At 41.8% G+C, this 26861-nt stretch overlaps 1 protein-coding gene across 2 annotated transcripts; it reads left to right on the top strand.

The window, feature by feature from the left end:
- The first annotated feature begins 238 nt into the window (after positions 1-238).
- Positions 239-25475, top strand: RNF141 (ring finger protein 141). 2 transcript variants are annotated; one of them, XM_069091212.1, is made up of 7 exons: positions 239-426; positions 7047-7085; positions 12577-12774; positions 16335-16443; positions 18851-19035; positions 22962-23069; positions 23984-25475. In XM_069091212.1, the coding sequence occupies exons 3-7, from the start codon at positions 12632-12634 to the stop codon at positions 24132-24134; spliced, it is 696 nt and encodes a 231-aa protein (XP_068947313.1). In that variant the 5' UTR covers positions 239-426; positions 7047-7085; positions 12577-12631; the 3' UTR covers positions 24135-25475. The 2 variants fall into 2 exon arrangements, with proteins under 2 accessions (XP_068947313.1, XP_068947311.1); XM_069091210.1 differs by lacking the exon at positions 7047-7085.
- Positions 25476-26861: the final 1386 nt, after the last annotated feature.

The following is a 26861-nucleotide window of genomic DNA, read 5'->3' as shown; positions in this document are numbered from 1 at the left end:
GTCTCGCGTTACTTGGCAACTGGAGGAGAGGGCAGAAAGGAAGGGGGAGGAGCTACGGGGCCTCTCATTACTTATCAAGTGGATGTTGAGGACGGAGAGGGAGGGGGAGGAGCTACGGGGCCTCTCGATACTTGGCTACTGGATGGAGAGGGCGGAGAGGGTTGCAGACGGAGGAGGGGGAGGAGCCACGGCGCCTCACCCGTTACCAAGCAACTGTCGGGGGCGAGGGCGGGGCGGGCGCGCCACGGTGCGTCACTGAGGCGCGACGGGGCTGAGGTGGAGCTGCCGCCGCCGCTACGGCCGCCGCTGCTTTCGGAGCCTTCTGTCTCTGAGCTGCCGCCTGCGGGTTTGGCGGGGCTGGTGCGGGCGGCGGGACGGTCCCTAAGCGCCGTCGCCCCGCGGGGACCGCGATGCCGTGAAGCCGAAGTGAGTGCGGGGCCCGGGCGCCGAGCGACTGGACGGGCGGGCACGTCCTCCCCGGGGACGGGGGCCCTCGGCCCAGGCTGATGCTGAGGGGCCGAAAGGGGGTGCGTTGGGTCGTCGTTGTTTTAAGGTCCTCATCGTTCTGGCTTTCCCGAAACCAGAACCCGTTCGGGGAGCGCCGGCGGCGACCCCCTTCTGAATCCTTCGTTGTAAGAACCTCCCCCGCCAGATTAGGGGGAGCCGAGTCCTTCCCTCGCCCCTCTCCCTCTTTGGTTCTCCGCCTCACTGCCCCCTAAGTTAGAAGAGGAGTCCGGAGGAGTCAGTAGTGGGACCATTGTCGTAGAGACATCTCGGGTGAAGAGCCCGAGATTCCGCTAAGATCGGTGTTCTTGACTCTCAGGGAGCAGAGGAACGGCCTAGGCTCAGGACCTCGGCTCCTTGTGCCCCCACCCCTCTCCGGGGTCTCCGATTTCGAGTTGGCAGAGACCTTCAGGGCTCCCTAGAACGGACCTTTCATTCCCCAATTTTATACCTGAGAACGCTGAGTCTCAGGAAGTGGCTTTGCCCCATGGTCACACAGCTAGGAATTAAGGCAGGGTTTGAACTCGGGTCTCTGATTCCAATTCTTACCCACACTTTAACCACTTACAACATGCTGAATCCTTTCAATTCAAGAGGAAAATCCAGCAAAGGTTTGGTGGTTTTTCCCCCCATAAAGCTAATCATCGGGAATCCTCCCAGGGAGTCCTATAAAATAACTTTATTACATACTTAGTTATTTCATGTCACAAAAGATGAAATTCTTGTTAGTAATGACATATCTACTTTTTTTAAAGGTATTTATTCCGATGCACATATGCTTCCCCGATTACTATGTCAGATCCCTTTGGTTACAAACCTGGAAGAGACCAATATGCTCCCCTTATTTCGCTGGCAGCCTTATTTCTTCCACTCTTCTCTCCTGCTTGGTGAGCCCCTTCCCTTCAGCTTGTCATTTTACTAGTCTCACTGCTGCCCAAAGAAGAGGGACTGTCACCCTCTTCTAAAAAGAGGCACTTTCAGCATATGGAGCTGGAAGCAACAGTGATTCTTTTTTTTTTTTTTTTTGCTTTTTGGAGGGGGCATTTGGGGTTAAGTGACTTGCCCAAGGTCACATGGCTAGTAAATGTTAAGTGTCTGAGGCCGGATTTGAATTCAGGTCCTTATGACTCCAGGACTGGTGCTCTATTCACTGTGCCACCTAGCCGCCCCAACAGTGATTCTTTTATTTCCTCAGATAAGTCTTTTAACTTATCTAAGAATTTCTTTTCCAAAGGTACTGACTCTTAGTTTGAGTTTTTCTAGTAGCTTCCTCCTATCCTCTTACATTTCACTTTCTACATCCTTTTTTTTTTTTTAAAGCAATTGGGGTTAAGTAACTTGCTCAAGGTTACACGGCCAAGTGTTTCTGGGTGGGTACTAAGTGTCTGCACCCAGATTAGATCATCCCGACTCTGGGCCTGGTGCTCTTACTCACTGTGCTACCTGGCCGCCCCTCTACATCCTTTTCTTGCAGATGAATGAAGCATGTTTTCATGGGCTAGACAATATTATAGCAGAGAACCCAGCCTACTTTGTATAAGTTTTATAAAGTGCTTTCTTCACAGTAGTCTTCTGAGGTATAGAATGTGATTATTATTTCTTTTTTACAGAGGAAATAAAAAGTTCAGAAGGGTAGCATCTGTCCATAGTTATATAGTTAGGAAATATAGGAACCATGGATAGCTCACTGGCCTTGGGATCAGGAATATCTGAGAATCTGCCCTCAGATACTTAAGTTGCTTTGACACCCTGGGAAAGTCTTGTAATACAGTTCAGCAAACATTTATCACCTGCTGTGTACCAGGCACTCTACTATATACTAGACTTCAGGTTCCTCCATCTGCCAAATGGACTGATAATCATACCTACTTCAGAGATGTTGTGATGATCTAATGAGGTACTATTTTTAAAGTACTTTGCCATACTTAAAGTGCTGTATACATGTGATCTATAGTATTATATACCATTTTGGGATTTCAGCAAAGCTTTTGACAAAGTTTCTCCTGCTTTCCTTCTGAACAAAGTTAAAAGCTATGTTCTTGAAGGGAGGTAGTACATTTAAGTGCATTTGGAAACTGGTCGAATGACTGGACCTCCCATGTAGTGATAAATGGATTGGTGCCAGTGTGGAGGTCTCTAGTGAGTGCACTTTGAAAAGCCTCTGCCTTTGACCCTATGCTCTTGAATTTTTTTTGGTCAGTGCCTTAGAGCAAGGGTTAGAGGGCACGCTAATTAGATTGGTAGAAGACACACAACTGAGAAAAATAGGGCTCATGAGGAACCGTCAGCTCAATATCAGTCAACAATGTCACACTGATCCAAGTAAAAAAAAGTTCGTGCAATCTTAGGTCCCATCAGTAAAGACACCAAGTACAGAATTGGATAGGGGGAGGGTAGTCCTGTTGTCTTCTGCTCTGGTCATATCTGAACCATAATGTTCACTTCTGGGCACAGTTTCTGTTGTTCAGGAAGAACATGGATTGAGATCACTCAAAAGAGGGCAAGAAATTGGAGAGGATGCCATGGAAGGAGTAGTTGGAAGAAAATGTAATATTTCACATAAATAGGTACTAGGAGAAGCATAGTCTAGTTATCTTTTTTTTTTTTTTAAAGCAGTTGGGGTTAAGTAACTTGCTCAAGGTTACACGGCCAGTTATTTCTGGGTGTGGTGCTCGATCCCAGGTGATCCCGACTCTGGGGCTGGTGCTCTTACTCACTGTGATACCTGGCCGCCCCAATAGTCTAGTTGTCTTGAGGTTGAAGGACTATCTTGTTGAGAGAGGGTTACATTGTTTTTCTTGGCCTCAGAGTACACAACTAAGGGCAGAAATTAGAGTCAAATTTGATCTTGATGTAAGGGGAAACTTGCTGACCGTGAGAGCTCCCTAAAAGTAGAATGTACTGCCTGAGGAGTTCACAGATTCTCATTCGCTGGGCATCTTCAAGCAAAAACTTGAATAGCCACTTTAGTCAGTGATGCAGGATAACAGGAGGACCTGAAAGGAGCTTCAGAGACCACCTAGTCCAGTCCTCACATTTTACAGATCAGGGAAACTGAGGCCCTGGAAGGTCAAGTGACTTGCTGTAGGTCACACAGATAGTAAGCATCAGAGGCAGAATTGGAATCCAGATCCTCCGACTCCAGAGGCAGCACTTCTTCCACCTGGATGTGGGTTGGGCTAAGTGGCCTTTGGAGTCCAGCCTAACTGAGGTTCTAGAATTCTGGTCATCTTAGGCCTGTGACTTTTGTCTTATTGCAAAGAGCCATCATGGCTTCAAAACTAGGTTGTGCCAACCCTATTTCATTTATTGACAAGGTTAAGAAGCACATATTATAATAACTATTTTCGCCTTAGAGTGATATTGTGCAAATATTAGTATCTAGACCACAGCAAAATATTTGCTAAAGTATCTTATGCCTCCTTATGAATGAGATGGAGAGATGTGAGATGAGGCGACGCAGAATGATCGTAATGGTTTGATGTTATCTTCGAGGGAAGTCATTAGGAGAGGGCCCCAGAGATCTGACTTTGGCCCCATATTTAACATTTTTATTAGCAACTTTGATGAAGGTATAGATGACATGCTTATCAAATTTACAGATGACACAAAACTAGAAGAGATAGCAAACATGGATGAAACTGGGAGGAGAGAAGAGGGGAGGGGAGGAGAGGAGTGGAGAATATGTGGTTAGAAAGGAGTAAAAATGGATAAATATAAGTATGATTACATTGAGTTGGGATGTACATGTAAGAAATACCAAGATCTGGGGGTTAGGGCCCTGTAAGCTCACTCCAGATCAATAGTGTGTTATAGTGGCCAAAAAATGTGTCCATACTAGAATACAGAGAGGAGGATTGGGTCCAGAACAGGAGTGTTAATGGGGCTTATTGAAGTCTGGCTTGGTCATTTGGTCTTATTGGGAATATTATATTTAGCCCTCAGTGCTACATTTTAGAAAGGACATTGGTATTTTCAGGAGAGGGTTACCAGGATTCACAGCATATGAGAAATGCTTGAAAGACAAAGGGGTGTTTAGCCTGGAGAAGAGAAGACTTATGAGGAAATAGGCTTTTATGCAGGGTGTCCCCCATGCCTGGTTTGTTCTCTCCTCACCTTTGCCTCTTGGAATTTCTTTTTACCTCAGAGCTCAGTTCTCTGTCTACATAAACCATTCCCTGATTTCCCAGCTACTTGTGCCACATATTCCCACATGACTTTTTATTTCACACATACTTATGTATGTACACATTGTCTCACCTCCTCCTTAAGGGCAGAGCCCCTATTTTTCATTTTTGTCTTTCTCTCCCCAACACCTAGCACAGGCTCTCATTAAATGCTTGTTGTTGGCTGATTGATTACTAGACATGACAGCTGACATGTCAGAAAGTGGACTTGTTGAACAAAGAGCAGGGAGTGGATGTTGCTGAGAGGCAAATTTCATCTCTATATGGAAAGAGTCATCATTAGAGCTGTCCAAAATGCAATGAGTTGCCTCCAAGGTACTGACTTTCCTCTTACTTGAAGTCCTAAGAGCCTAGAACTGGAAAGGATCTGAGAGATGATCAAGTCCATTCCCCTCATTCTGCAGATGAGGCAGCTGAAGGACAGAGAGGCTTGTATAACCCTGGACAAGTCACTTAACCTCCCTCAGCCTCAGTTTCCTCATCTATAAAATTGAGACAGTAATAGTACCTGTCTCACACAATTGTGAGAATTTGGATGGGATTGATATGAGTAAAGCATTTTGTAAACCTAAAATGATAGATAAAACATGATTAGTAGAGCTATTAATCAAGTACCAGCATTTATTAAGAACCTCATATGTACCAGGTTTGTTTGTTTGTGGGGAGGGCATATAATATGCAAGTCCCTGCTCTCAAGATGTTTACGTCCTTTTCAGATGAATAAATCCAGGGTAACTATAAGATAAATACATGAAGAGGCACTCACCCCTGGGAAAGACTGCTTCAATGAATGGTGCTTGAGCTGAGCCTTGAAAAGGGATAAGGGTTCCCTGAGGGGGAAGAGAGGAGGGAGAGCACTCCAGGCATGACGGTATAGCAGGAGATATGGATCAGTTTAATTGAGAAATAATGTGTAGTCATGCTGGCTGAAGATAGACTGGTGTTGGGTTGTAAAGGGTTTGACTTGTCAAATAATGTTTATATTTTTAGGCTAAATTCAATTGGGGAACCTTTGGAGTTTCTTGGAATGAGTAACATGATCAAAGCTGTCATGGGAAAGGTGGATTGAAGAGGGCAGAGACTATGCAGGGAGAGCAATGCAGAGGCAATTGTAGTAGTCGGGGTGAGAGGCTGATTGTAGTGTGTGTAGAGGGGGATGCCAGAGACTTCCATGGAATGGACTGGATGAGACTTTGCAAATGAATGGAATAACAGTTAAAGAATGGAGGAGAACTCTGAGGTTGGAAGCCTGATGTACTAGATTTTGTTGAGATAGAAATAGGGATGTTAGGAGAAGGTTCAGAAGGAAATAGAATCAGGTCTGGTTAGGATATGTTGAGTTTTAAATGCCTGTAGAACAACTCAGCAGAGAGGTTCAGCAGGTAGCTGGAGCTGTGGAATCAGAACTCCATAGAAAGCTAAAGACTTGAGAGGTAGATTTGGAAGTCATCTGCAGCACCGAAGAGAGAAAGATTACCCAATTTGGAAGTAGGAAGACCTTGGTTCAAACCCCCCTACTTCCCTTAATCTTTCTGTGGCTTAGTTTCCTTATCTATAAAATGTTTCTAAGGGCCCTTCTTGCTCTATGTCTGTTATCCTGAGATCCCTGCAAGAGATTATAACTGAATTCATAGGGGCTGAGGATTTGAGAGAGAGAGAAAGAAGGAGAGGGAGGGAGGGGAAGGGAGGGAGAGAGAGAGAGAGAGAGAGACAGAGAGACAGAGACAGAGACAGACAGAGACAGAGAGAGAGACAGAGACAGAGAGAGACAGAGAGAGAGAGAGAGAGAGACAGAGACAGAGACAGAGAGAGACAGAGAGAGTGTGAGAGTGTCAGTCAGAGTCCCAGGACAGAACCATGTGTATAGAAGTGAGAGGCATGAATGATGATCTTCCCTCAGTCTGAGAAGGAGGAGCTGTTCATGTGCAGGAGGAAAAGAACCAGGACACAGCAGGCTCACAAAAACCCAGGGATGAAAGATTGATTATGGCAGTTGCTGCAAAAGAGGCCAAGGAAGATGAGAATGGAGAAAAGGCCATTGGGTAGGTTTAGCAATGAGTTCTCTAGTGACCTGGATGGGGCAGCATTTGAACCCAGATCCTTGGCTTGAAGTCCAGTACTCTTTGTCTCTCCACTGTACCACAGAAAGGCCTGGAGGCCCCTTTGGTGGTGATCTTGGGGGCTTCTTGGCCAAAACCAGGTGCGGGCTTTACTCAGTAGCCTACAAGGTCCTTCTCACATTGAGATTCTAGGGTTCTGTTACTCTAGCCCTAGGTGCTCTCTTCCATTATACTTCATTCTATTTTAGTGAGTGTAGCCTAACTAATTCTCATTGTGTACTCTCTATTTAAACAGTTTCTTCTCTTCACTCAAGATCTGGAGTTTAAATAAGCTGTAAGTACTAGAGTAGTCCCCTCAGAGTCTCATTTTATTATTTATGTCACTGACGTTTTTGGTTGTGATTTGATAATGAAAGCAGTTGATTTAATGGTCATTTCGGTGTTCAGACATTTTTCTTTAGCTATAAATTTGTTGATAAAGTAATCTAAAATTGTATATGGGAAAAACTTTTTGAGAAATTACTAATGTTTATTTTTTATTTTATAGCTGTTTTTAAGAATGTTAATTTTATGAATGGATTATTTCATTTTTTTTCCAGTGGAAATTTTATCATTATTCCTTAGCATAGTTGTGCTATTTTTGTTGAATTTAATTTAAATTACAACATTACTTTGTTAGGAAAAGAATATATTAGTACATGTATTGAAACCTCTTCTACTTACCACCCACTAATAAATGTGGAATTTTGAAATTCTTAGTATTTGATGTGGGTTTCAAAACAACAGTTGGAGTCATTTCAGTAAATACTTTTTGTGGTTTTTGAAATCATTGGAATGTTAATACAGTTATTCTGTTGACAGTTTTGTTTTTAATAAGACTTCTTAAAAAGTGTTTTGGAGCCTTTTGACAAAACTATAGAATCATTTCTAGGGAACATGTAATTAGGACACTATGGGGTCTCTCTTGGGGGTAGCTAGTCTTTGAAGAGGCAGTTCAGCCTAATGGAGGGAGCACAGCTAGACCTCAAAGACTGGGAGACCCAGATTCCTGTTCCCCTCCAGACCTCTCCTGGCTGTGTGACCCTTGGTGAGTTTCTTAGCATCTTTGAGCTGGATTGTGATTGTGAGTCAGGCTTCCTAGATCATGGCCACAACTTGCTTGAGAAGAGGTTCTTGTTTTTAACAGGGTAACATTTACTAGACTAAAAGTTCTAAAATTAAAGTAGCCGCTCATGTGGATGATAATATTGCACAATTCTTACATACATCTAAGAACATTGTGCCACATCTTTCAGTCTGTAGTACTGAAAAGACTCAACAAAAATCACTGGGGAATGATTGCTTAATGGTAGTAGAGACTAGGTAGCCAGTACTGAATTTGCTTTTTAGATTTTTACATAATAATTTACATTTATATTGCTTTCCTCAACTACTTGGTAGGATAGATAGTTGAGAATATTATTCCCACTTTACAGATGAGAAAACTAAAGTTCTAGTTTTTAAATTTTCAGTTAGTATAGACTGGTAGGGTAGAACCTGTAGACTAGCATCCTTAGGGTCTGGAAGAGACCTTAGAAATCATCTCCCTAGTCCATCCTGCTATCAAAAGCCAGGATCCCATCTCCAGCTTGATTGTCAGCCACCTTTGCTTTAATATGTCCAATGATTGGAAACTTTAACTTTTTCCTGAAAGCTCATTCAATCGTTGTACCGATCTAATTACTTAGAGTATTTACCCCTTATATTGAGCCACTCACTGCCTCCCTTTAATTTCCATTCTGCTGATCCTAGCTCTCTTTTCTATGTAAAAACCTTTCCCATACTGGAAGACTTGGCCTCTCAGCACTAAATCCTCTCTTAGACTATCTTCTATTCTTTCTTCTGATAGTTCCTACTTGACTTAAGTTGAAACCCATTGCTCTCCTCCAGGTTCCTCCAGTTTATCTATAGTCGTTCTAAAATATGGCACCCAAAATTGAACACATAGCTCTAGGTACAGTTTCCCAGTCACAATACATTAGGAATATTATCTCCCTTATAGATCTGGACAATATACTTCTGTTAATACAGTCTGAGATAGCATTATTCATTTGATCGTCTCATTGAACTATTCTGATCAAGTAAAAACCCCATTTCTTTTAGTCATGAACTATGCCTACACCAAATTGTCCTTACCCTGTACTTGTTAGTTTACATAAATGGAGGACTTTGCATTTTTCCATTACATTTCATCCTTCCCTCCTAGCATCATTCTGTCATCCAGCATGTCAGCCAACACTTGTAGCCTTGTGTCTTCATGCTCCCATCCAAGTCTTTGATAAAAATATTGAAAAGGATGGGACCAAGTACTGCCACCACCCTATAGAGTCCCCTCTATATTAGCACCAGTCATTATATAGCTTTGGGGTATAGTTCAGTTAGTGAGACAGTTACCCCAAACCTAGTGTGCTTTCTTCTAGGCTATACTATCTCTCCTCTTGTACTTCATTCCATGTGATCAGCTGATCAAAACACCTGACTTCCACAATACTTGGATACTTTTGGCCGCTTTCCAGAGCTGGAAGGTTTTTTTTAGGTAGGTTGGAACTTTCTCAACAACTTCCGCTCCTTTGTCTTTAGGAATAGGATATCTCATCCAGTGCAAACTAGTATTTTTCTGAGTTTTAGGGCAATAAAATTTAGAAAATTTTCTAAAACCCTCAATATTAACAGTCTTTATGAATGTTCTTAGTTAATCAGACTACACCTTCATATAAGATTTTTGAAAGTAATAATTCTTTTAGTACATTTTTAAGTTATAAATGTAATTCTGCTAGACAAAACTTGAGAACTCAGATCCCCAAAAAGTGGTGATATAGCCATTTGCAGGAACAGACTGGACCTTCATTATCTAGAGGAGTTTGGCAGTTCTACTGCAGGCTAGAGGGTCAAACCAACTTTCTTTAAAAAAAAAAAAACAAGATCAAAGCAATCATCTTTTTTTTTTAATTGTTCAAATACTTCTGATTTTCTAAGAAGGTTAGAAATAGTTTTAAATATTAAAATTTAAAAGTTCGACTATCTCATCAGGGAAGAGAGAATACAACTTCTAGTTGTATGGAGTAGGTCACAGGCCAGCCCAAGGCATGGGTGTGGTCTCTGTTGACCTAGGAACCTCAGGTCACTTTCTTACCAGTATTCGCAATACTTCATACCCTAGCCTTGAGTTGTCTAGAATATGAGTAACTGATAGTGATTTCACTGATATCAGCATTGTAATTGTAAGACTATATTTTTAAAATATACGTTTAGTAATGAGCTTTTTTAAAAAAAATTGTCTTAACTTTAGTCAATTCCTTGTGTTCTTGGATTCATCCTAGCTATTGGAGCAATAATCCAGTGTTAAGTAGTCATTCCTTTAGATTTTAGAAGGTTTAGAAAGATTTTCAGGAAGATAACTAAACTGTGAAATCTTTAGGCCACTGAAAAAGCTGGAAAAACTTGATTTTCTTTGCTTATATATGTGGAAGTAGAAAGAGGCACAAAAGTCCTGAAAAGAGCTGAATTTGGAGTGAAAATTGGGGTCAATCCCCATCTTTGCCAAGGTGCTTAACTGTTTTCGGCCTCAGTTTCCTTATCTGTTTATTAAACAGAAACAAAACAAAAACCTTCCCTGGATTATAGGAATCAAATGAGATAATTCTGTAATTACTTTGTAAGCTAGTAAGCACTATATACATATCAGGTGTGCTATCCTATTTTTTGTTTGTGTAAAGCCCCATTTTACATGTGAAAATAAAAAAAAATGTTTCAAGGAAACTATCTAGGATTCAGCTCATTTTGAAGAAAGCCTGTTGGTTTCAGTGATACTATATTTGGTCCTCTAAGTGCAGCATGTCCCAAAATATAACTCTGTGATTAAACCATTGAATTAGAAGATGGTTCATCTCTCACTGATTTCCTAAATGTCCTCTTCACTTAGCTTTGGCAAATATGATTTTTTAGCTTTCCAGTGAAGCTGCAGAATTCATATGAAAATGAAAAAAAAAAAACAAATCATTGGTTTTAAAAAGATAGTGGATTTAAGTTAAATCTGTTCCAGTCTAGTGTATGTGTTATTCTAATTCTGAAGAACTACTGAACACTGAAAATAAAAAATTTGTTTTTGTTTCATAGGAAGGATTGTTTTTATTATTATTAGAGGATAAAAAAACAATTTCCTTATATGCAAATTTAACTCAACATGTCCTAAACAAAATACAGAATCTTTCCCCAAAAACTTATCTTTCTCCCAAACTTAACTATTTCTTTCCAAAGTACCACCATCCTTCCAATTTCCCAGTTTCAGAGCCTCTGTATTACTTTTTTTTTTTTAAGCAATCGGGATTAAGTAACTTGCTCAAGGTTACACGGCCAGTTATTTCTGGGTGTGGTGCTGAGTGTCTGAGCCCGGGATTCGATCTCCAGGTCTTCTCAACACTGGAGCCAGTGCTCTTACTCGCTATGCTACCTGGCTGCCCCTCTGTATTACTTTTGACCGAATTCTTTCTCAAATATCCAGATCCATAATACTCATCCATACCCAAATATCCATATGTTCCATGACTTGCCATATCTTGCTATTTCTGTCTGCCACATTTCTCTGGTTCTTCAGGTCAGCAAGGTTCCAAAGTCTGACCCCTTGAACAGGACCCAGTGAGGCAGGGACAGCTCTATACCCCTTGCCATCAGGAAGGAGCAGTTTAAGGAGATCTTTGCCCCTTACCTCAAAAGATTTTGGGTCCCATTTGTTTGAAGGGGGAATGATGGAGTAATGGAACATTGATCCCTAAAATGAAAAGACCATGTCTTTGAAAGCAATCCAGTTCCTGAATTTTCCCATACATTTCACCAGCCCAGATCACTGGTGCCTCCACCCAAGGCACTTGGCCCACCTATGTCACCTAATTAGCTTACTTGACATTCTTCTCACTGTCTCACTTGGCCCACCCCAAACTACTTACCACTCCTTGATAATCCCATCTAGTTCCTTTCCCTGTCCTTATTGAATATAAAGCTTCAGTTTCACCACCCCCATTAAGTTGCAGTTCACTAAAAACCCTGCCCACTTCTATTGGCATTACTATAAACCTTGCCAATTGACTGGAATACAGTTTAAGTACATGATTTCACATTTCATGGGCTGCTGCCCTGTGCCCTGACATTTTGGGGTTCCCAGCAACCCCAAACCTTGTCATCACTGCTTACACAATCACAGCTTTAGTCCAGGTCCTCATTGCCTCTCCCCTGGACTATTGCAGTGGTCCCCTACTTATTCTTCCTGCCTCAAGTCTTTCCCCACTCTGGTTTATCCTCCACACTGCAGCCACAATGATTTTCCTTAAGCATATGTCCAAACGTTGCCTGCTCCTACTCAACAAACACCCTTGGTTCCCTTTTGCCTTTAGGATGAAATATAAAATTGACTTTTAAAGCCGGTATAAACAGACCCCAACCTACATTTCCAGCCTCATTGCATATTACTCCCCTTCTTGCGGTCTTTAAGCTAGCTAAACTGGCCTTCTAGCTGTTTCACACACTTGATATTCCGTCTTTTATCTGTTTACTTCTGCATTGGTCTTCCCTCATGTCTCCTAACCTCCATCTTATAGAATCCCTTACTTTCTTCCAGACTGGACTCAAGCATTACCTTCAACCAAAACTTTCCTGACCCGCAACTCTTAATGCCCTCCCTCCCACCCTTAACATGGTGGGGGGGGTGGGGAGGGCATACATTAGGGGCTTAATAAATGTTGCTTGCTTGCTTGATTACATAAAGCTAACTTTTATATGTGTGTACTTTACAGAAACTCCACATGCGACTGAAACACCACTCTTACTGGATTTTGAATTGCCTTCGCCATGGGACAGCAAATTTCTGATCAAACACAAATGGTGATAAACAAATTGCCTGAAAAAGTTACCAAACACATCTCTCTGTTTCGAGAAAGTGGTTCTCTTACCTATGAGGAATTTCTGGGGAGAGTAGCTGAATTGAATGATGTGTAAGATTCAATTTTTTTTTTCATTTTGTTTTCCTCTTGTTTCCATGTAATGGCTATATGATAGATGATCCAAGCTGCTGTTTTCTGAAGACCAAAAGTATTAATTGTAGCATATTTTTAATATCCATTAATTAGTAAATGTGCTACAATGTGCAAAACACTCTGCCTAATCATGTAAGAAAAATTCAGTGAGATCCGGGAAAGCTGTGGCGTATAGGAAAAAGCACTGATAATAATTTAGAGCACAGGGTGAGGTGAATCATGGAGTACAAGCCCTGACCTAAGGCCCAGAAGGGTTGTGGGACTTGTCCTAAGATCACACAGGCCATCAGTGGGAGCACTAGGCTTGCTTTGCTTGACCTCCGTGTCCACTGCCCCACACTGGGCTAGGGTCCCTGGGACCTGGGGGGCTCTTTACCTCCTGGGCCTTGGCTTCTTCTGCTGGGAAACCAGGGCTTGGGGTTAGATGAGTTTCAGTGTCCCTTCAGACTTTGAACTTAATTAGTTCATTGGATGGCATAGGAGATGCTGTGTCAATTCACAAAGAGTTGAAGAAATTGAAATAGACTACATAGATATGTATAGACTTGAAACAGATTTTGGATGCCAGCATATCAACAAATGCATATTAATATTAGCATAAACTGATTTGTATTGGTTGAGAGTTTCTCAATTAAGTTTTCCCTATTACAATTAAATCATAAGTCTGATTTTAAAAATAAATTTAATACTGATACAAATGCCAAAGGAGTAGTTAGTGCACTGACCTCAAAGCCCATAATGAGGCCTCTGTGCATTAACCAGCTGGTTCTGCAAGATCCCCATATGTCTCCATTTGTTTGCTGGCTTGCTACTTGGTAGATGTACTTTAAGAAATTATCAATAAGGGGCAGCTAAGTGGCACAGTGGATAGAGCACTGACCCTGGAGTTAGGAGGACCTGAGTTCAAATTCGCCCTCAGACACTAGCTGTATGACTATATGATCCTGGGCAAGTCACTTAACCCTGGATTGCCTCACCAAAAAAAAAAAATCCATAAAATAAGATCTGATGTCATAATTTCCATATAAATTTTTTTCTGGCTAACTGAAATTTGTCCTTTTAAATATCAAATTGTCTTTTGATGGAAAATCTTCCTAAATCATATTCTTCTATACTTTTTAAAAGGAAGGTATTCTGAACATTATGTTAAATTGTAATAACTAGGTGTCATAATTATGAACATCGAATATATTGACCTTCAGGAACTATTGAGGTTTTTAGGACTATTTTTACCTATGTGCTAGATGACCCTAGACTGAATTTTACCCTTTTTCACTCTTAAGCACATAGGTGCTATTATCTGATTCACGTTACTTTATTTGTTCCTTGTTCATGCCTTTACCAGAACCAGACTTTTAAATGCACTGTATCTCATCCACTATCACACAGAAAAATAGCTGTTTCTTAGAATTGTGCCTTTTTTGCCTTCCTTTCCCATGTCTTGCCTGTTTTCTGTATAGTTGAGGTTGCTAGATAGTGAATTTCTTTGCAAATACTATAATTTTGTAGGCATATTTATCAGACATTAAAGAAAGAATACTTTAGAAATCAAACTCTCTAAGGAAACTGCTTTTAAGTCCTGAAGACCTTTAAGCTTTAAGCTTTAATTTTTATTCTGTCCAGAGTAGTAATTAAAGCTCTTCACATAGTTTGGGAATTTTCCATGAATTGGAATAGCTTTTTATCTACAGTGCTTAAAGAAAAGGCCCCCCAAAGTGTGCAGCCTGCTTGCTAAAAGTAATCACTTATAGGTTCAGTCTTTTAGAACCTTACTGGGGATATATGTAAATCCCTTCCGGTGTGTAGAAAACCTTGCCCTTGGAGCACAAAGGGGAAAAAAAGGTAAAATAAGTCATGTATAGCCTTCTGAAAATGTTCATCAGCCAAACTTACTGCTTATGATGTGAGTGAAGTGACTTGGCTTCTGGAGCAGAGGAGGGCTGGTCACACAAAGTCCAATTCCTTGGGACTCAGGTGTTTTCACCAGTCCAAGGTTGTCTGAGGACCCACTGTAAGGTTAAACCAGCTAAAGGCAACTCTAGCTGGCCTGACAGACTTGCCTTCTTTTCCACTGACAGACTGTGTTACCTGGGCCTGGCTCCTTACTTTTGATGGCCTCATTTTCCTTGGCTATGAAGTACTTAGAGTGCCACAGCCTTTGTGATACCTAGAGATCTCTAATTAGTCTTGGTAAAGGGTAAATGGAATTGTGGATGGCCTTTAAGGGATTTCTCTTTGGAAGTAAGTACTTTTTAAGTTAAGACCTGTCCTTTCAGTTGGTGGTAAAGACATATCGGCTCCATCATCAAAGTCTTAGACTTTCATTTCTCACTGAAGGGCAACCTAGTACAGTGGATAAAGAATTGTCCTTGAAGCCAGAGAGACTCAGGTACGAGTCCCACCTAGGACCCATAGTGACTGTGTGACCCTGGGCAAGTCACATAGCCTCTCAGTGCTCCAGGAAGTTTTTTAAGACTATAAGTTGCTGGCCTGTATTGGTAGTTTCCTTATGGGAGAATTTCACATACCAGTGAAAACTTCACATACAGCTCCAACCCCTGTCTCGTCCCCTGTTTACATGTTAAAGTAACATAACCAGCAGAGATGGGCATATTTCTTAAAAGCTACTTTAAGTTAGTTTGTTTTGCTGTCTCTGACCTCTAGTTAGGATACAAATGAACTGAAAAAGCCAAAGCAGGTCCTGGCTCCTGCAGGGTGTTATCAAGTCAGAGGTTGGGTTGAGGGTTTTCTGGCTTCATTAGAAGCACTGCTGGGGCTGGGGGTAGGAAGTACGTTTTCTCAACTGAAAGCATTATGCACAACTTGGGAACATGACAAGTTAAACTTTGTTGTTTTTAAAAGTAGTATTTGAACTTGAGCTTTTGAAGTGTTTATTAGAGTAGCTGTTGGTGATTTTTAAAGTGTAGGTGTGACTGTGTCACCTGCACTGCTCAGTGTGTGCAGTGACTCCCTGTTTTCTCCCCTTCCTACCTTTCTAGTCTTCACACTGGACTCTCCTCTGCATGCTTTATGATTCACCTGCACTAGTCTCCTTGCAGGACCTCCAGTGCTACTACATTCATCTCCCATCCTCATGCCTTTGCCCTGGCTGCCCTCCTTGCCTGAGTTGTTCTGCCCCCTCACCCCTACTTCAGGGTTTCCATGGCTTCCTTCACGATTCAGCTCAAAGCCCACCTTATGCAGGTGGCCTTAATCCTGCAAAGGTTTGCAGCTGGTCCCCCTAGCTGATTGTGTCTTCCCTTCTAGTTACCCTGCAATACATCTTGTTATTTTCATGCTGCCTCCTCCATGAGAATGTGCCCTCTTTGAGGGCAAGAACTAGCACGCCTTCCTTTAATCTACCCAGCACTTAGCACAGTCCCTGACTTAGAGCAAATACTTAAGAAGTGCTTGTTAATGGACTGATGGATTTAAAAAACAGAGTTAGGTACAACTAAAAAGAATTTACAAAAATTATTCCATTTTGCATTTTCATAGCAAAATTCATTCTTTTTCAGAACTGCAAAAGTAGCTGCTGGCCAAGAAAAGCACCTTCTGTTTGAGGTCCAGCCAGGATCGGACTCCTCTGCCTTTTGGAAGGTGCTGGTTCGAGTGGTGTGTACCAAGGTGAGAGTAACAGGCGTTGCCATCACATTCACTTTAAAGTAGGCTCACAAAGTACAGCTTGGGCTGCTAATGAGGCCGCTCCAGGTCATTATTTGGGCATTTTTCATATGGCACCAACGAAACTTGCTCCAGTGCCTTGGCAGTACATCAAGGACCTTACTGTCCTTCCATAGTAATTTAGACTTGACTTCCTTTTCCTTGCTTGAAATCCCCAAATGTAATCACTCTAGTAGATAACAAACTGACTCTAAAACTTTACTTAAACTAAAATATTTACCATTTTAAAATTTTGCTATATTTAAATCCTGGAACTACATCATTATCTACCTCCCCCTGTTTAGTTCTTGTCATTGTTAAGTTGCTTTCATAAGGCACCTCTACCAAAAAAGAACTCTTTAATCCGAGCTTTTGCAGAAAAATCTAGGTTAACCTTACTATCCTCCCAGGGAGGTGAGATTGGGAAGTTTTCTCTCAAAAGATGAATGTTCAAACAACATGCCATATATTCTTAATATGTTGATCCCTGTAAAAGTTTAAATGCAAAGAAAGTTGATTTGGGTAACTTAACAGAATTAAAAAGCTTTATCTAATTCTCTATTTCAGCCTCAGTGATAATAAACTTTAGAGAAAGCCTCAAAGTACAAAGACAAGGAGTGGTGGTGATTCCTAACTTGGGCAGATACCCATAGCTATGAGCCCTATTCATTTCCAACTGACAAGAGTAAAATCTTGATTGCAACTGTCGGAAATTCATCTGGCATCTTGACAGGACTGTCGCCATGATGTCTGTTGAGGAGCAACTGACCTTTGTAGCATTAAGTTTACAATGTGATCACTGCTTACAATTACATTAAGGCATGTTCAAAACACAGTTTAATGCCTTTCAGCTGTATTTGTCCATATGGAAAATTGGATTAGCAGACAAGGAAAGTCCAGCATTTTGAGGAGAAATATACTAACTGACAGTCAGTATTATTATTTATTATGTTTATCAGGCTGGGTACCATTATGACTTGATGGATACAGTATGCGGGTGTTACAAGCTCTGGTAGCATCCAGAATAATTGTGACCCTTTCTGGTCATGATGGGCATTTTTTTGCTAAGCAATGAGGCAAAGAAGACATCACTCCAAAAACACACTTAAGGGCAGCATACAGATCTCCTTCTCCGGAGAACATTACTCTGCATTCAAGACTTGTTGAGTGTCTTTTTGAAATCGTATAGAGGTAAATTTTTAGGACACTGTAATGCTAGTCTCTAAGGGGGGAAGTACATTCTCTGTTACTCATTTCACATGTTCATTCTGGGGTATATGGACTGTTCAGAGAGTTCTAGCTCCTCCACTGTGAGGGCTTGCTGAGTCCTTTTCAAGGCTGCTCATCCATCTTTGGTGTCCACCTGGCATTCATCTGTGACTCCAAGGAACATGTTCAGTGGCCACACCTGACTAAAACCATCTTGGTAGATGGGCCAAACCAGAGTGAGGGTCCATGAGTTAGTGAAGTAGGTTAGTGAGCCAGTGAAGACTTCCCCTGCAGAATGAGTGGATGAGAACAGTTTGTTACAACAGCCACGAAGGCAGGTGAAGCAGGTGCTGTGGAGCCCTTAGAGCCTGGTCGGGCATAGAGAATGCCACAGATATCCACTGCATCCTGGGCCATCACCAGTAACCTGCCTTTTGTCTTGCCACTGGACTCTGATGATTCTGGAAGAGAGAGTGAGGCCAACGACTTTGTGCAGCTCTACCTCACTTAAATCCAATTCATCGGCAAATCAAGATATCACCCTGTGATGTCACCAACAACAACCACAACTTTCACTCTAAGCAATTGAATTAGGGTGAAGCCTGCCTGCAGTTGACTCGGTTTATGCTGTTTAAAATTCCTTTCCTTTCCTTTCTTGATTTTATTTCTACCAAAGCAAGGGGGATAAAGGCAATTTGTGATCTCAGAATGTTCTCAGTGAAATTTATGTAGTTTGAGTACACTGCTTTTTCAGTATATGCTTCTCATTAGCAAATTCTAAGCATAATACTAAAACTTATGCTCTTAAATTAGATCTTTAGTTTTAAATACAGGCAGCCACTTTCTTTTGACCCTTCATCCTTTATCAATACATCTTTCTGCAGTTAGTCAAAAGTAGGTCCTTAAATTTATGTGAGTAGTGAAGAAAACTGGCAGTCAAATCTACTCTGGGCCTTCATTTGAGTCATTCTATTGAAAGTTCAGGGTTTTTAAAAAACATTTTTTCAAAAAGGTCATGAACTCCAGGTTAAGATTCCCTGATCTAATAAGTGACCTTCATAGAAGAGGACGTGGAGACCCAGAGAGGGGTAGTTACTTGCCCATACTCACATTTGAGTAGTAGTACAGCTATTGACTGTTGATATGGTCTTTATGTTTTTAGATTAACAAAAGCAGTGGAATTGTAGAAGCTTCAAGAATCATGAATTTGTATCAGTTTATCCAGCTTTACAAAGATATCACAAGTCAAGCAGCAGGGGTGCTGGCACAAGGCCCTACCACTTCCGAAGGAACTGCCGAAAGCTTGTCATCGGTGTCTTCCTGTCAGGCCAGCATTTGGATGGGAAGGTATTTTCCTGCCTCGTGGCATATTGGGAAGGGGATAAATCTCTGAAAGACTGAAAAAGACCTTTTTTCGACTCTAGACGCTACTTATTTACTTGGTGTTCTTTTACCTTACATCTGTTCATTCAATAGGCATTGATTAAGTGCCTTCTGTATGCCAGGTACTGTTAGGTTCTTTGGTTAAAAAGATAAAATCAAATAGTTCCTGACAATATTATTTCTGTTGTTGGTTCTCCCACATTGACAGGATATTTTGAACTAAAAGTTAGGACACATTCTTTTTGTAACAAAGTATTCTTTTTGGGGCGGCCAGGTAGCACAGCGAGTAAGAGCACCGGCTCCAGTGTTGAGAAGACCTGGAGGGATCAAATCCCGGGCTCAGACACTTAGCACCCACCCAGAAACACCTGGCCGTGTAACCTTGAGCAAGTTACTTAACCCCAATTGCTTAGGGGCGGCCAGGTGGCTCAGCGAGTAAGAGCAGCGGCTCCAGTGTTGGGACAACCTGGAGATCGAATCCCGGGCTCAGACACTCAGCACCACACCCAGAAATAACTGGCCGTGTAACCTTGAGCAAGTTACTTAACCCCGATTGCTTAAAAAAAAAGAGTATTCTTTTTGTAAAACCATCTTCTAGTCTGGAGGGCGCAGTCTTTGTGAAAAGAGCCTTAGTCAGTGTCCAGATGATCTTTGTCTGTCATGCTCAGGCACATCTGGCACAGCGTATTCAGTTCTGGGTGCCTTGTTGTGGGAAGGACTTTGACAAGCTGGAACATGTGAAGGAGGGCAGTCAGAAGGGTAAAAAGACTGGGACATGGCCTGGACTGGGTGAGGGAACCAGGTGTGATGTGTGAGGACCACCAAGGCTCTCCACTTAATTTAAGGGTGTTTTTGTGTCAAAGAAGCCCCTTGTTCTGCCTGTCCCTAATGTATCAAACCAAGAAGAGCAAGGGAAGTTGCAGGGGCACATGCTGCTCTGTGTGAGGCCACAGTTTAGAGCCAGGATCGGGAAGCAGGTTCACTCCAGAACTGTGGGTGGGACTAGATGACCCCTTCAGGGTCTTAAGAACCTGTTCCAGGAGCCTCCTCCTTATAGGACTGACAGGAAAAGCCCTTCAGGAAGTTACTGAACAATGACAGCTAGGTCACTAGCCTCCTGGAGCATTTTAAGGTTTGCAGCACTTTTTACATTATCTCATTTGGTCCTCACCACAAACCTGGGAGGTAGGTGCTATTATTATCCACATTTTACAGATGATGAAACTGAGGCTTAGAGTGGTTAAGTGCCCTGTCCAAGATCACACAGCTAAGTGTCTAAGGCCGGACTTGAACGTAGGCCTTCTAGACTCCAGGTCTGGTACTCTTCATTGCTGCCTTTAATACAACAGAAATACCTCCAGCGAGAGCATCCTTGCTGATCCAGAAAGATCCTTGGATCAGGCCTTAAAGGGCATTGTCAGAGGACACACCTGATTGTAGGATGATCCTTAGAAATTCTCATGGAAATGGGCAGGGAGTCAGGGCACTGAGTTGCAGGGTTGCATTAACTTCTCTCCTGGGGAAATGGAATCTGCTCCCATTTTGGCTGTGTTTGGGGGTTGAGTTGGCCAGTACTTACATATGCAGGTCTGTTCTGGCAGGCTCTTGGAGGGCTGGACTGCTTCATTTCTGTCTTTGGCCCCAGGGCCCAGCTCAGAGCCTGAGCCCTGGGAGGTGCTGAGTAAGTACTTGGGGACTGCTATCATTGGTATACTAGGGGAGTGGTTACTCTTTTAAAGCTTTCTTTGCCTTCTGTCTTACCCTTCTAGGGAGGAAAAGTTTTCCCAGGTTGCCATTTGACAACTTTCCAAACTTCAGCCTGGAAAATGACTTATGTGGGCTCAGACCCACTGAGGTCCTGCCTTATTGTTGCCCAGAGTAAACTGAGGGACAGAAGTCACCACCAGCAGGGCCTCTTACTGCAAAGTTCAATTGACATTTCTCCTCTCGTGGCTTCATTTTAGAGTCTTTTATGGACCTATTCCTTGACTGACTTTTTTTCAAATAACACTGTAGGGAAATTTGACCTGAGAGGCTGTGAGTAGCATAGAATGTTTCCCTCCAGCTTGTCTCCTTTCATCACATCCTGTTTACATTACAGAAGCTCACTTAGCATTAAGGTTTTGGCTGTACTAGCATTACTGCAATGCCAGATGCATTTTCAGAACATTGTAGGCAGTGTTTAGGAAGGGCCTTATCTTTCTGGCATTTTAAAAGGGTCATTCTGTCAAAGACAGGTGTCTGCTGTGAACCATGTGTGAATATTTGTATTGGGCTTTTTGCTCCATTTATAGTTTTTTCTTGTGATCATCTTACTAAAAGGGAAGTGGGTGGGGTGGGAAAAAGAATATCTTTCTTAGTAATAGATGAGTACTCGAGACTACCCAGAGCTATTGGTCGGTAAGCATATATTATATACCTACCATGTTCCAGGCAGTGAACTGGGTGCTGAGGATTCAGACACAACTAAAGGGAAAACTAATACAAGAAACGTAGACCTAGAGGGGGCATAAAGGCTTCATGCAGAAGAGGGCTCTTGATCTGAGTCTTGGAGGAAACTGGGGGTCCAGCGGGGGAGGAGCTGAGGGAGTATATTCCAAGTCTGGGGAATAGGGGGTAGCCAGTGCAGTGCAGGCGAGGCCTAGTGTTTTTGAAGGGTGTCATGGGGAAGTAGAAAGGGGCAAGATGGTGAAAAGATTTAAAGCCAGAAGGTTTATATTGGATCCCAGAGGTAATAGGAAGCCACTGGAGTTTGCTGAGCGGGGTAGGGAACGGGGTCACATGCCAAGGCCTTTCATCAGTGTGGGGAGAACCTGGAGACAGGGAGGCCAGTTGAGAGGCTAGTGAACCAGTGGGGACAAAAGGCAGTGAAGAACTGAGCCAGGGTAATGGTTGTGGGTATGGAGAGATGCAAGAGGTGTTGGGGAGGTAGAAAGGTTAAGATTTGGAAACTAATAGGGGTGAAGGATGCCCCTGAGATAAAGGAACCCAGATGACCAGAAGGACAATGGTGCTCTCCCCAGAAAGCAAATTTGGAAAGGGTGGGTTTTGTAGAAAAGGTAGTGAGCTCTGTCCCCTGACCTCAACCTTCCATCTGGAGTAACAGTACTCCCTTTAGACCTCTTATTTCTTAGGATTCCTAGTTTCCTCCTAGGCTCTGCTCTGGCTCCTGTTCCCACGCAACCCAAAGCCTTTCCTTGTCTCTCCATTTTGGTTGAACTCTCCTGCAAATCTATTGCACATTATATCCCTGCCTCTGTAGAATGTAGACTCTGACTGTAGGCTGTGGGGTTTTTTTCCCTTTGTATCAGTCAGTCAGCAAACATTTATTAAATGCATATTGTGTGGGAGGCAAATCCCCCAAAACGAAAGAAACAGCCCCTCTTCTCCAGGAGCTTTCTTACCCCAGTATTTGTTGAAATTTGATCTTTGATTGCTTGGTTATAATCTTACTCTTCTGTCTCATACCTGTAGGTCTTGTCTTCCCAAAGAAATTAGACCCCTTGAGGCCTGGAACCAGCACTTGGTTCCAGTGATACAGTAGTTTTGTTACTGTACAGTAACATTGGTCTCAAATTCTGGTAGTAGGTAAAAGTGAAAATGTTTTCTTTCTTGTCTCCTGTAAGGGGTGGGGGCATGCAGGGACTGAATGAACTGATTAGGAAATAATTTGATGAATTTTTCCTCATAACTACACAAATGTCTAAGAAATCAACCTTTTTTAGTATTCATCTAAGGTACGAATGCCAAAATATGCATGTCTGATTTTGCAAATGACTAGCTTTGTGTAATAGGCCAATGGGCAGGTAGTAAATGCTTTAAGTAATGGTGTAAATATAAATAGTCTAAATTTGACACATAAGCACATCTTTGTGCTCTTTGTGTTACAGAGTGAAGCAGCTGACTGATGAGGAGGAATGCTGTATTTGCATGGATGGGCGAGCAGACCTCATTCTGCCCTGTGACCACAGCTTTTGTCAGAAGTGCATTGATAAGTGGTAAGAAATTAACGTAACTGTTAGAGTTATTGTGAGCACTAAATGAAACAATAGATGTGAGTGTTCATTTAGAGAGTTACTGAGATGGGTCCGAGATTATAAGGAGCCTTAGGGACCATTGAAAAACTGCCAGTTTTACAAATAAGGAATAACTGAGGGGGGGAGTGGGGATGGAGAGAAGTGACCAAAGCTCCAAAGTGGAAAAGGACAAGGAACTCTGTTATTAATAAGTATTTTGGGCCTCTTTTGTAACTGTTATTTAATTGATAGGAGATTTCTGGTTATTTTCACACTCTCAACTTCGAAAATTTGGCCCCTGATAAGTGTAAGAAAGAGCACAGGGTCAGCCCTTAGTCCCACTTTGGATTCTGTCTTGATGACCTTGGACAGTTATTTCTGAGTCTCAGTTCCCTTTTCTATAAAATGATGGAGTTGGATGAAATGATCTCTGAAGAACCTTTCATCTCTAATTATTCTGTGGTAAACTTAGTTTCTTAATTTTGAAATTATTTCTCTTTCTGGTAAGGAAAGAGGCCTTTGTATTTGATCCATATTTAGAATGAGAGCACTTCTCTACCCTAGCCCACCCCAAACTTTCTGACTTCCATTTGAGAAGGGTGGGTGGGCATTAGGGTCTTTGGATGATCTCTGAAGGTACGAAGATTGGGTACTCGCCCCACCTCTGCACCTTGAGAGCCCGTGGCCTTTAATTTCCCATCTACCAAAAGAGGAGGGTCCCTTCCAGCTCCAGAGCTCTTTGCTCGTCTCTGCTTCACCCACAGATCAAAAAGGTTTCTCTGGCTTTCTTCTGGGAACCTAGAAGAGGTTTTGATATTAAAGAAAGGAGCTACCATTTGGACATTTGGAAGTACATTCGTTGTTTAGTCTTTTTTTCTTGTTGGCTTCTCCTACAGGAGTGATCGACACAGGAACTGTCCTATCTGCCGCCTGCAGATGAGTGGGGCCAATGATTCTTGGGTTGTATCTGATGCGCCTACAGAAGATGATATGGCTAACTATATACTTAACATGGCAGATGAGGCAGGCCAGCCTCATGTGCCGTGAAACTAGGGGCTTTTCTTGGTAACTTGGGCTGTAAATCCCATTTGGGGATGGAGTAGAGTATAAGGGCATCAGTGTCATGAACACATGAAAACTGATTCCTCCCCTCACCCCATCTCTATTTTTGCCACTCTTTCCCACAGTTTATTCCATCCCTTTTGATAAATTTCCTGAATCTTTGTTTTATTTTAATCGAAATCTAAATTACTGTTTTAAATCTTTGTACATGAGCCAGTCTTACGTTGGTAGGTATCCCAATAGGTCTGTGGTGTTCACTGAGAATGCTTTGGCTGCTAGTTAGAGAAGCATTGTTTGGAGAAACTTCTGAACACTGGATTTAGGTAGGCATGTTAGGTTTTGATCAATCCCGAGTGTTCAGTAGTCATAGCTTTCTGACACACCAACTGAACCCAATTTAAAACAACTGAAAATAGAAAATAAATCCAAGTGCTTGTTGCTAATAAGCTAGTCGTTTTACTGGAATTTAAGGAGGTGGTCATTGCCCCCTGCTGGTTGTGACTCCATTAATGATCTCTGCATGAAGTAACCACCAATGCTTCCTAATCGAGCAGTTTGTGATTCAGAGATAATAGATGGTAAAATCTATATATTTCAAAGGGAATGAGAAATCTAGAGCTTCTGAAATTATTTTTTCTGACAGATATTGGCGGGGGGACTCACTGTGGCCTGCTTGATGGTTTCTTTATGCAAAATTCTGGGGTTTGATAGGGACATTTTTCTTAATAGAAAAGCTCCAAATTGTATACTTTCAAACTCTATATACTGGAAGCAAATCTCTACTAAATTATAAATTACTCAGTACTGACCATGGTGCTTTTTAGTTTCATGATTTGGTAGCATCTTCCTGAGATTGCAGAATGCTCACACTTAGGAGGTTAAAAAGACAAGAAACCACTGGTCCTGCTTCTCCCCCATAAGTATAGGACTTTCCTGAAACAGAGAGGAGGTTCAGACTGCTTGGATTAGAATGTTCAGAAACAAAGGAGTAAGAATTCAGTCATAGGCAGTGTCCTAATAGCATTTCAGCCTACTTGTGAAAGAGGAAAATGTTCACAAAGAAAAGCATTTGGCTTATCTTGACTCTTAACATTCAGCACTCATGAAACAGTTTTCTTTAAAAACAAATGTATTGAATACTTCAAGGGAGCCATTCTGACCTGTTTAGTTAAAGTTGCAAACATATGAATTACCATAAGCACTGGAGCAGATGATTTATTTTGCTTTTTCAAGGAGTGGCTGCAGGATTGCATGTGTAAATAGAAGGTTCTTCAGCATTTTTTAGCAATTGTGCAAATAAAATTAATGATCCATTTGTAGAAAAAACCTTGTTCCTTTCTTACTGGTGTTATTGTCCCCTCAGATGTAGGGAAAAGGTCCAGGGAATGACTTACAGAGATTCTGCCCCTTTTCTGATTTGTGACTCAGTTACTAGCTATTTGATGGATGTTTGTGGGCTGAGCACCCTAGGACCAAGTCTGGTTTTCCAAATTTGATTTATGGAAGTGGTTTTTGTAAGCCTAATTCAAGCTACTTTTTAATATAGTCACATTGTATGTATACTATATAATACATTGGCCCTGCTTAAAAATAGAATTGCCAAGAAAACCAAATAATTTTCTCTCTTGATTTTAAAACAACCCATAGAAAACACATTCAGCAGTGGTGCCTGGATGTTATTTGGATTTCAGTGGCACCCACTGAGCATGTCTGGAAGTGAGTGCCTGGTTTGAGAAATTAGGGAGGCTCTGGTTCCAAGGCATTCACTCTTCAAACATTTCATCGAACAGTGAAATGCCTCCTTTCCCCATTCCAGTTTTCTTGTAATTGCATTAAAGGCATTTAATTTAATTTAATTAAAAAGATTAAACATTTGTTGGAATCTGTGAAAGGGGCTACAGTTGTAAGGATGAGGGTAGTAATGAGAACCATAGCCATAAACTGGGCGTGAAACCTGCACAGGTTTGCAGGCCCCACTCCCCAACTCCTTACTTAGTGTCTTACTAGGCCGTGAGTGTAGGTAATTGATGACAAAAGATAACTGATATAGTGGTTTCAGTTTTCAAAGCTCTGCCTACATTATCTCATTGAAGCCTCCCAACAGCCCTGCAAGGTAGCTCCTCTAGTTATTACCCTTATTTTACAGAAGGGTACACTGAGGTTCAGAGAGGGGTCACACAGCTGGTGTCTGAGGCAGGATTTGAATCAAGGTCTTCCCGAGTCCATATGCAGGACTGTCTCCACAGTATCATACTGATAGCATCCCCTCAGCAGAAGCACTTTCTTCAGCCGACTTTCACTGTGCCATCTCTGTGGGCTGGCCTTATACCATGTTCTTCCATCTTTTTCTTTCAGGGAGTTAATGACCAGCCAGGAGCACTGAGGAATCTATTATTTAGGTTAACAAAACCTCTCCCATTTTGCAAAAACACCAACTGCTATGCAGTATCATCATTTTCACTAACCTCATCAAAATAAATGGGAAACTGACAGCCCCATTTCTTTACTGACTACTAAGCTTTGCAGTTTTTCCTTTGCATGTGAATGAAAGTTTCTACTGTAGGATAAGCTGATTCCCAAATTTGTAATTTTGCTTAAAGGTGAAGATCTAAACTTTTTAATCTTATACTCTTAAATCTTTTGTAATTAGGAAGTACTAAAATGCCCTTGCTTTGCCAGGAGGTAGGGACTGTGGTATAATTTGTGCCTTCC

Source organism: Petaurus breviceps, unplaced genomic scaffold (assembly GCF_028583685.1).
Source record: "Petaurus breviceps papuanus isolate PSGF00001 unplaced genomic scaffold, PetGlider_PUasm1.0 188, whole genome shotgun sequence".
NCBI classification, from domain to species: Eukaryota; Metazoa; Chordata; class Mammalia; order Diprotodontia; family Petauridae; genus Petaurus; species Petaurus breviceps.
The sequence above is the reverse complement of the archived record's forward strand: the minus strand, read 5'-3'. Positions and strand labels throughout refer to the sequence as shown.

What these genes read in the sequence shown, in the direction of transcription:
- RNF141 (XM_069091210.1), top strand. Translation starts at nt 12,632, where the DNA reads ATGGGACAGCAAATTTCTGATCAAACACAAATGGTGATAAACAAATTG. An exon ending in GTAGCTGAATTGAATGATGT is followed by an intron (nt 12,775 to 16,334) that starts GTAAGATTCAAT and finishes ATTCTTTTTCAG; the next exon opens with AACTGCAAAAGTAGCTGCTG. An exon ending in TTCGAGTGGTGTGTACCAAG is followed by an intron (nt 16,444 to 18,850) that starts GTGAGAGTAACA and finishes TTATGTTTTTAG; the next exon opens with ATTAACAAAAGCAGTGGAAT.